This window comes from Hemiscyllium ocellatum, assembly GCF_020745735.1.
Source record: "Hemiscyllium ocellatum isolate sHemOce1 chromosome 27 unlocalized genomic scaffold, sHemOce1.pat.X.cur. SUPER_27_unloc_2, whole genome shotgun sequence".
Taxonomy (NCBI): Eukaryota; Metazoa; Chordata; class Chondrichthyes; order Orectolobiformes; family Hemiscylliidae; genus Hemiscyllium; species Hemiscyllium ocellatum.
The window spans coordinates 4,879,686-4,889,241 of NW_026867487.1; the positions used below are offsets into that span (position 1 = coordinate 4,879,686).

The window sequence follows — 9,556 nt, forward strand, 5'->3', positions numbered from 1 at the left end:
ATGGTGCTGGTGAGTCGCTATGTTCCATTGCTGGTTGACCTGCAGAACGTGGCAGCAAGCAGAGTAAGGATAGCCACAATGCTGTGAGCATTTGAATTCCAGGGCCTTTCCACCCGGCTGCATATTGCCACCTATGAAAATGGTAGCCACGCACTAGTTACGTGTAAAGTTGCCCTTATTAAATATGGCTGTGATAACTCAGGCCTGTCACTGTCTGAGATCTGTAGCTGCATTCCCGCTTGCTGCAAATGTGAAAGTGGAAGTTTCTAATTCTTGTCTAGTGGCCTAAATCATTCGTCATATACTCTCTTGGCTTGTTAGTCATTTTGCATTGCATGACCTCACACTTTTCAGGAGTAAATTCTATTCCCAGTGTTCAGTCCATCAGAGCAGCCCTGGTGTATCGTCCTGTATGCTACAGTTTTCCTGGCAGAACCCAAAGTGGGAATAGAAAGTAAATATAGGTGTAGGTTCAGAAAGGGGAGCTCTAGAGGCAAGTTTGGTCCTTCAGGGCTGGTGGGAGAGAGGGAAGTAAAAGAGGCAGCTGATCAGATTGTCTCAATGTTAGAGACAAGCAAACTCGATGAGCTCCTGCATTTCTTGCTGGAGGCAAGGATTGAGGAGACAGGGAAGAACAAGGGCATTTTGAAAATAGTTATCTCATGTTTGAAATATTAAAGAGTTGAGACGCCGCGAGTTTAACACCAAACTGATTTATTTACCTTTCATCTCACATAATAATACAATATAAAACGTGAGTGAAGTTCATCAGGATTATTTGGAACAGATGCCACTGAACAGGGTTCACTGCTGGACATGATCAACAACAAGAGGAAAGTGAGGACTGCAGATGCTGGAGATCAGAGTTGAAAAGTACAGCAGGTCAGGCAGCATCCGAAGAATAGGAGAGTCGATGTTTCAGACATAAGTCATGCATCAGGAATGTGGCGTGGGTTGGGGAAGCCTGAGAGATAAATAGAAGGGTGGGCTTGGGGGATGGTATTTGGAAACACGATAGGTAGATGCAGGTGGGGGAGGTGATGGGGACAGGTCGGAGCAGAGAGTGGAGCAAATAGGTGGGAAGGAAGATGGACAGATAGGACAGTTCAAGAGGGCGGTGCTAAGTTGGAGGGTTAGATCTGGGATAAGGTGGGGGAGGGGAGATGAGGAAACTGATGAAGTTGACTTTGATGTTGTGTAGTTGGAGGGTCCCAAGGCAGAAGATGAGGTGTTCTTCCTCCAGGTGTTGTGTGGCCTGGACTTGGCTGTGGAGGAAGCCCAGTACTTGCCTGTCCTTGGCAGAGTGGGAGGAGCAGTTAAAGTTGTCAGCCACGGGGCAACGGGGTTGTTTGGTGCGTGTGTCCCAGACAGTGATCAACGGCAACATCTAATCATGGTCATTAATGGTGAACACGCTGATGTTTCCGCAGGCTGGATGCATAAGTAAATCTCTTCCCACACTCAGAACAAATGTATGGCTTCTCCCCTGTGTGACTGCGCTTGTGTCTAACAAGTTCAGATGATGTCTTGAAGCCAGTGCTGCAGTGAGAGCACCTAAACGGTCTCTCGTTACTGTGAGCACGTTGATGACGGATCAAGTCCTCAGAACTTTTGTACCACTTCCAACACTCTGGGCATTGAAAAGGTCTCTCATCAGTGTGAGCCCGCTGGTGTCTCAGCAGATGAGAGCTATCAATGAATCCCTTCCCACATTTGGTGCAGGTGAATGGCCTCTCCCCTGTGTGAATTCGCTTATGTTTCTGCAGGTCGGATGAGTCAGTGAACCCTTTCCCACACTCACAACATCTGAATGGCCTGTCCCCTGTGTGAAATCGTTGATGTTTCACCAGTTTGGCTGACTCTGAGAATGCCATCCCACACTCGGAACATCTGAATGGCTTCTCCCCTGTGTGAAACCGCTGGTGTTTTGCCAGTTTGGATGACTGAGTGAAGCCCTTCCCACACTCAGAGCAAGTGAATGGCCTCTCCCCAGTGTGAACTCGCTGATGTACGGTGAGTTCAAACGATCGCCTGAACTGTGACCCACAGTGAGAGCACCTGAATGGTTTCTCATCAGTGTGAAGAATTTGATGGGAAATCAGTTCCCCAGACGTTTTACAGCATTTCCCGCAGTCTGTACACTTAAACGGTCTCTCCCCAGTGTGAACCTGCTGATGTGTCAGCAGTTGGGATGACCTAATGAAGCCTTTCCCACACTCAGAACAGCGGAACGGCTTCTCCCCAGTGTGAACTCGCTGGTGTTTCGTGAGGTCAGTTCCTCGTTTGAACCCAGTCCCACAGTCAGAGCATCTGAAGGGTCGCTCATTGGTGTGAACATATTGGTGGGACACCAGTTCTTCGGAGCTTCTATAGCACTGTCCACAGTCTGGACACTGAAACGGTTTCTCCTCAGAGTGAATCCGCTGGTGTCTCAGCAGCCTAAATGACTGAGTGAATCCCTTTCCACACTCAGGGCAGGTGAATGGTCTCTCTCCAGTGTGAACGCGCTGGTGTACAATGAGCTTAGATGAACATTTGAACCCTTTTCCGCAGTGAGAGCACCTGAATGGTCTTTCATCTGTGTGAACACATTGGTGGGATGTCAGTTCCCCTGAACTTTGATAGCTGTTCCCACAATCTGAGCACTTAAGCGGTCTCTCCTCAGTGTGAACGTGTTGATGGGACTTCAGCTCCCCAGGACTTTTACAGCAGGTCGCGCAATCTGAGCAGTTAAATGGGCTCTCATCCATATGCACACGTTGGAGAGACTGCAGTCCCCACAATTCAATCAGGTAAAAGATCTCCTCAGCATGACCTCGCTAGTGGGTCAGCAGGATGGAAGAAAGGAATCCCTTCCCACACACAGAGCAGGTGAACAGTCCCCCCTCAGAGTGACTACGCTGATGAGCTTCCAGCTCAGATGGGAATAGGAATCAAATTCCACACTCTCCACATTTCCAAAGCTTCTCCCCAGTGTGAATGTGTTTATGTTTGCATCGACCAGATGATGGGCTGAATCTTTGTCTACAATCAGGACACAGACAGTTTCTGCTCAGTGCGAATGGAATCCTTTTTCTTCCATGATCAAAATCTGGTACGGTCCAGGTTATGCCAAATGGGGAAAGCCTGTTGCATCCTGATTAAATGTTTGGTTTCAGTTTCTTGCCTGCAAATCCTGCCCTTTTAATACCCTGTGAAAGCGATTTAAAACAGAAAAAGAAAAGGAGAGAGAGATAACCAGGATAATTAGTGACCATGAAAGCTTCTCAATTGACAGAAAAAACAAAGTAGTTCACGTAGGTCCTTCAGGACACAAACAAGGCTGTCCAATTCATGGGAGCAGAGAAAGTCAGTGGGACAGGCAGGGAGTATGAGACAGATTTTATAAATCTACGAACCAAGCAGAGGAGTAGAATCTCCCAAACCCTCAGCCTCCACCAGCAAAAGAAGAACCAGAATAGCAGGTGGATGTGAACACCATTACCTCCCAGTCACACACCATCTGATATCCAGTACTGGGTGAACAGAAAGATCTCCCACTGCAATATGAGGACGGCTGAAGTCATTGTCTTCTCTCCCTGTTACAAATTGTGCTCACTCACCACCAATTCCATCCCTCTCGCTGGTAAACTCTCAGGTTGAGCCAGACAGTTCACTATGTGGTGATATATTTTACCCCAAGGTGAGCTTCCAACAACACTTCCTGATTAATCAACCCTTATTCCGAGCTCAGTAACATCATTCCAGCCCACTCTCGTCATAGAGACACACCCTTTAGCCCAAACTGATCCATGCCAACCAAAATGTCCGTCCACACTAACCCCATTTCCCTGCACTTGGCCCATATCCTTCTAATCCTTTCCTATGTATGCATTTGACCAAATGCCTTTTAAATGTTGTTAATGCACCGGCCTCAACCACTTCCGCTGGCAGCTCATTCCGTATGCGTACCACTCTCTGTGAAAAAACATTGTCTCTCAGGTTCCTGTTTATTCTTTCTCCTCTAACCTTAAACTGATGCCTTCTAGTCCTCGATTCCCTAACCCTGATTGCATTCACTGCACCCATGCCTCTCATTACCTGATACACCTCTATGAGGTCCCCGCTCAATCTCCTATGCTCTAAATGAAAAGGTGCTAGATTACCGAACCTCTCTCTCTAACTCAGACCATTGTCTCCAGACAACATCATTGCAAACTTTTCCTGCACCCTTTCCAGTTCAATAACATCCTTCCTCTAACAAGTGACCAAAACTGAACACAATACTTCAAGTCTGGCCTCATCAATGTCTTGTACAACAGCAACATAACTTCCCTACTTCTATATTCAAAACCCTAACTGATGAAGGCCAGTGTGGCAAAAGCCTCCTTCACTGCCCCGTCTACCTGCAACTCCACCTTCAGAGAACTGTGAACTTGAACTCCAAGATTCCTTTTCTTCCACTACATTCCTTAAGGCCCTACCATTCACCATAAGACTCCGACATTGATTTGATTTTCCAAAAGACAAGACCTCACGCTTATCTATATTAAACTCCATTTGCCATTTCTTGGACTTCTTCCTCAGCTGATCGAGGTTCTGCTGCAATTTCTGATAACCTTCGTCAGTGTCCACGATACTGCCTATTTTGGGGTCATCTGCAAACTTACTAACCATGCCTTGTACATTCTCATTGATATAGATAACAAACAGTAATGGGCCCAACCCGATCCCTGAGGCACTTCACTAATCACAGACCTCCATCCGACAAGCATCCTTCCATTATTACCCTCTGCTTCTTACCATCAAGACAATTTTGAATCCAATTTGCCAATTCGCCCTGGATTCTATGCGATCCCTACTTTATCAAAGGCCGAACTGAAATCCATGTAGACTACATCTACTGTCCTATCCTTGAGGAGAAAGTGAGGTCTGCAGATGCTGGAGATCAGAGCTGAAAATGTGTTGCTGGAAAAGCGCAGCAGGTCAGGCAGCATCCAAGGAACAGGAAATTCGACGTTTCGGGCCCGAAACGTCGAATTTCCTGTTCCTTGGATGCTGCTTGACCTGCAGCGCTTTTCCAGCAACACATTTTCAGCTACTGTCCTATCCTTGTCAACCTTCCTGGTCACTTGATCAAAGAACTCTAACAAATTTGTGTAGAAATGATCTCTCATTCACAAAGCCATGCTGATTATTCCTAATCAAAACTTGTCTTTCCAAATGCATGTATATCTTATCTCTCAGAATGTTCTCAAGTAATTTACCATGACAGATGCTACGCTTTCTGGTCTCTATAGTCAGGGCAAGGATACCCTGAGGCATGGTACACTGGCGAGACCAAGCAGAGGCTATGGCAACACATGAATAGACACAGCACAACAATCAACAGACAGGAGTGTTCCCTCCCAGTGGAAGAACACTTCAGTGGTCCGGGACATTCGACCTCAGACCTTCGGGTGACCGCCCTCCAAGGTGGACTTCGGGACAGACAACAATGAAAAGTGGCTGAGCAGAGGCTGATAGCGAAGTTCTGTACTCATGGGGATGGCCTCAACCAAGACCTTAGGTTCATGTCACACTACAGGTAATCTCATTGCACCATACACACATACACACTCTGTTTCTCTCTCATATAGACCCTCTCTCATACGTCCACACATACACACACTCTCTCACAGGCACACATAAACCACCCTCTCCCCACCACAATGCTGCCTGCCCCCCACCTCCACCTCTCCCACACACACATACACACACCCACATGCATATATACACATTAAAGTTTGTGGGGTGAATTTGTACTTGCAGAATTACATTTTACTTTGCTCAAAAACTGCATGAATCCAAGTAAAATTCTATAAATCCGTTTTTTTAGATTAGAATCAGTCTGACCATTGTGGCACACACAGTCTCACACAGAGCAACTCATACTTTAAATGCATTATCTGGGCCAACATGACATCAATTGTTAAAGCTCACTTGAGAATGTAACTATTTTTAAAAAGTTTTGCAATTTACATGTGAAAGAACTGAAACCAACATGGTCATTCTAAAAGACGAGAGACTTATAAACAATATAGGTCTTTTTAAACGTGTAATTTCAATTACATCACACTGTAAACTTTTGCTATAAATTCTATGTCTTATGATCTTATACTCCACAACCATCTGAGCAGGGAGCAGTGCTCCAAAAGCTAGTGCTTCCAAATAAACCTGTTGGACTATAACCTGGTGTTGTGTGATTTTTAACTTTGTACACCCCAGCTCAACACCAGCATCTCCAAATCATGGTCTATAGTTCCCAGGCTTTTCTTTGCAGCCCTTCTTGAATAATGGCACATTTCCTACTCTTTCAGGACCTCACCCATAGCCAGCAATGATGCAAAAATATCAGCCAGGGCCCTTGCAATTTCTTCTCCAGCCTTTTGCAGTGTTCTTGGATATATCTGGTCAGCACCACCTTCAGACATTCTAATACATCCAACACCTCCTCTATTTTGACATGGACTGCCCCCAAGATATCACCACTAACTTCCCCAAGTTTTCAGGTCTTCATGTCTTTCTCCATGGTAAACATAGAGGAGAAATACTTGTTGAGAACCTTGCCCATCTCCTGTGGTTCGACACATACATGTCCACTCTGGTCATTGAGGGGCCCTATTCTCTCTCTAGTTATTGTTTTCTTCTTTAATATACTTAAAGTAACTCTTTCGATTCACCCTAATCTTCTCAGCCAAGTTCATCTCATACCCCCTTCTCACCCTCCTGATTTCTTTCTTCAGTAAGCTCTTGTATTCCCTGTATACCTCCAGAGATTCCCTTGATCCCAGCTGCCTGCACCTGAGCCACGCCTCCTTTTATTCCTGGTCGAAGCCGCAATATCACTTGTCATCCAGGGTTCCCTACTCCTGCCTACCCTTTACACTCACAAGAACATGTAGACCTTGAACTCCAGCAATCTCACTTTTAATGGCTTGCCCGAGGTCCCTTTGCCTGCAAATAAACTACTCCAATCAACCCCTGCGAGCTTCCATCTAATTCCATCAAAATTCACCTTACCCCAATTTAGAACTTGAAACTGTGGATCGGTTTTGTCCTTCCGCATAACTATTTTCAAATTAATAGAGCTATGATCACTGGTCCCAGATTGCTCCCGAACTGTGACTTCCGTCACCTGTTCTACCCTATTCTCCAAGTGTAGGTCGGGTTATGCTCCTTCCCGAATGGACTGCTTGAGGAAACTTTCTTGAATGCACTGAACAAATTCCACCCCAACTAAGCCCTTAAAACTCTGGCAGTCTCAAACTATGTTAGGAAAATTAAAACCCCTAATATGACAACTCTATTGCTCTTGCAAGTCTCCCCAATCTCCCTGTGTATTTGTTCCTTGAAATCCTGTTCAGTATTTGGGGCCAATAGTACAACCCCAAAAACATCACCATCCCTTTCTTATCTCACAGCTCCACCCATAAAGCCTTCACTGGATGATCCTTCAGTTATTTCATCTGATTACTTCTATGATACTCAACTTAATAAAAATGCAACTCCCCCTCCCCTCCTTCCACCACCTCTGCCCTGCCTAGAGCACATGTACCCTGGCACATTAAGCTGCCAATCCTGACACTCTCTTTGTTACGGTTCTGTAATGGCTATAATATCCCAGTCCCACGTACTTATCCACACCCTGAGTTCATTGGCCTTATCTTGCATCAAAAGCAATTTAATCCAACAGGCATTACTTGCTCCCTGTGAGTTCCAACCTGATCTGTCTCTTCAACTTACTATTTCTGTTGGTGTATCTCCTTCAAGCCTCGCACTTGCCTACCTATTGTAGAGGATCCTGCCCCCCTGCCAATCTAGTTTAAACCCTTGCTCAACTCATCTGCTGCTGAAACTCACATGCATGCCTTTGTTACCTCCAGACGTAACTATCCCAATGTGTTCCTGGGGCCACCCACATCACCACATCTCTCTAATCCTGAGGGTATACAAACCTCTTCTGCCAGTGTTCATGCACACTACCATCATCCATGACCTCATTGGTTTACACCTTCTGAAACATTCAGATGCCACTCTAACACTAACAACTCCTTCAGTCCCATTACCCTCCCTCACTCTCTAAGCTCCTGCAGCCTCTACACCCTTCCCTCTTCCTGTAAGCTCCCGTAGCCTCACAACCCTCCCTCTCTCTGTAAGCACCTGCAGTCCCCACAGCCCACCCTCTCTGTCTGTCAGCACCCGCAGCCACACAACCCTCCCTCTCTCTAGAAGTTCCTCCACCTCCACAAAGCTCCCGAAAACAAAAACAATGCTGGAAATCACAGTGGGTCAGGTAACATCCATGGAGAGGTAGAAAGCTAACGTTTTGAATCTAGATGACTATCCCTCAGAGCTGGTGAGGAGACATCTAGGCTGGAAATGTCAGTTTGTTCTCCATGGATGCTGCATGAACCTCAGTGCTTTCCAGTAACTGTTGTTTTCAGTATCAATCCCAAAATCTACAATTATTTGCTCCTGCAACATTTGCTCTCTGTAACCTCCTCCATCTCCTGCACTCCTCCCACTCCCAGTCACCTCCTGCATCCCCTGCACTCCTTCCACTCTGTCACCTCCTCCATACACATTCCTCTTTTTTAATCTCCTGCAGTCTGAAAATCCCCTGACGTAGCCTCAACTCGCGTTGGTTCCTAAACAAGCATAGAGGCCACATAAGAAACTCTACAGGTCTAGCAGTATCTGTGAACAGTGAAATTGTGTTAACGTCTACAGTCTAGTCTGGCTCCACTTCAGAACTGAATCGTACCAGAATCAGAATGATAACTCTAAATGTGGATTGGAATAAGGTGAGTCATCATATTGCTGGTTATTATTGTCTCTATTGTCGGTACAAAACAGCAGCAAGACTAACATGTACAAGATGCAAGGGAGATTTAGATTCTATTCACTGCCTTCACCAGTGACATATTCACGAGACTCTGGAATATATTCAATGTGTGATGGCGCATGCGCGTCGCCAGCCCCGCCCCCTCCCATTTGCCACGCATAAAGATGTCCGCCCAAATGCCAACCGGCCCCGCATAAATATGGCGGCCGCAGGTTTGGGCCTTAATCCCGGACAAAAGCAGGCGGCCGCCAAATTAGCGCAAACAGGGATGCGCATTCTCTTTTTCAAGGCCCTAGACTGACAGTAGTTGTTTATAAAGGCTTCCCTCTCGTTCCCCGCCTCTTTTTCTCCTCACTCACTCATTCCGTGTATCTTATCCTCTGCTGCTCTCCCGGTGATGCCGACACCGACCTTGCCCAGATTAACACTGCGCATGCTCTATGCCTCGCCCCATCAATGCGCCTGCGCAATTGTCCTCTGCAGTGAACCTAGAGCTCAGCATGGCTGTGGGGTGGAATAATCATAAAAGCTTGTGTTCTGTGATTAACAAGTAGTTTCCATGACCTGATTATGATTTCAATTAAGAACTTAAAATCACTAGGATGTCTAGTACACCAGGTTTCTATTTGTTAAGTGTTCAACAGTAGAAAATGAACTGATAGCAAATGTGAATTTTCTGGAGTTTCAGCA

At 46.0% G+C, this 9,556-nt stretch overlaps 1 protein-coding gene across 1 annotated transcript; it reads right to left on the minus strand.

Annotated features, from left to right (window-relative positions):
• Nucleotides 1-697: 697 nt before the first annotated feature.
• LOC132807633 (zinc finger protein 23-like) lies at nucleotides 698-9,303 on the minus strand. Its single transcript, XM_060821683.1, has 2 exons — nucleotides 9,226-9,303; nucleotides 698-3,191 (listed from the first exon to the last, which is right to left on the minus strand). The coding sequence occupies exon 2, from the start codon at nucleotides 2,748-2,750 to the stop codon at nucleotides 1,401-1,403; it is 1,350 nt and encodes a 449-aa protein (XP_060677666.1). The 5' UTR covers nucleotides 2,751-3,191; nucleotides 9,226-9,303; the 3' UTR covers nucleotides 698-1,400.
• Nucleotides 9,304-9,556: the final 253 nt, after the last annotated feature.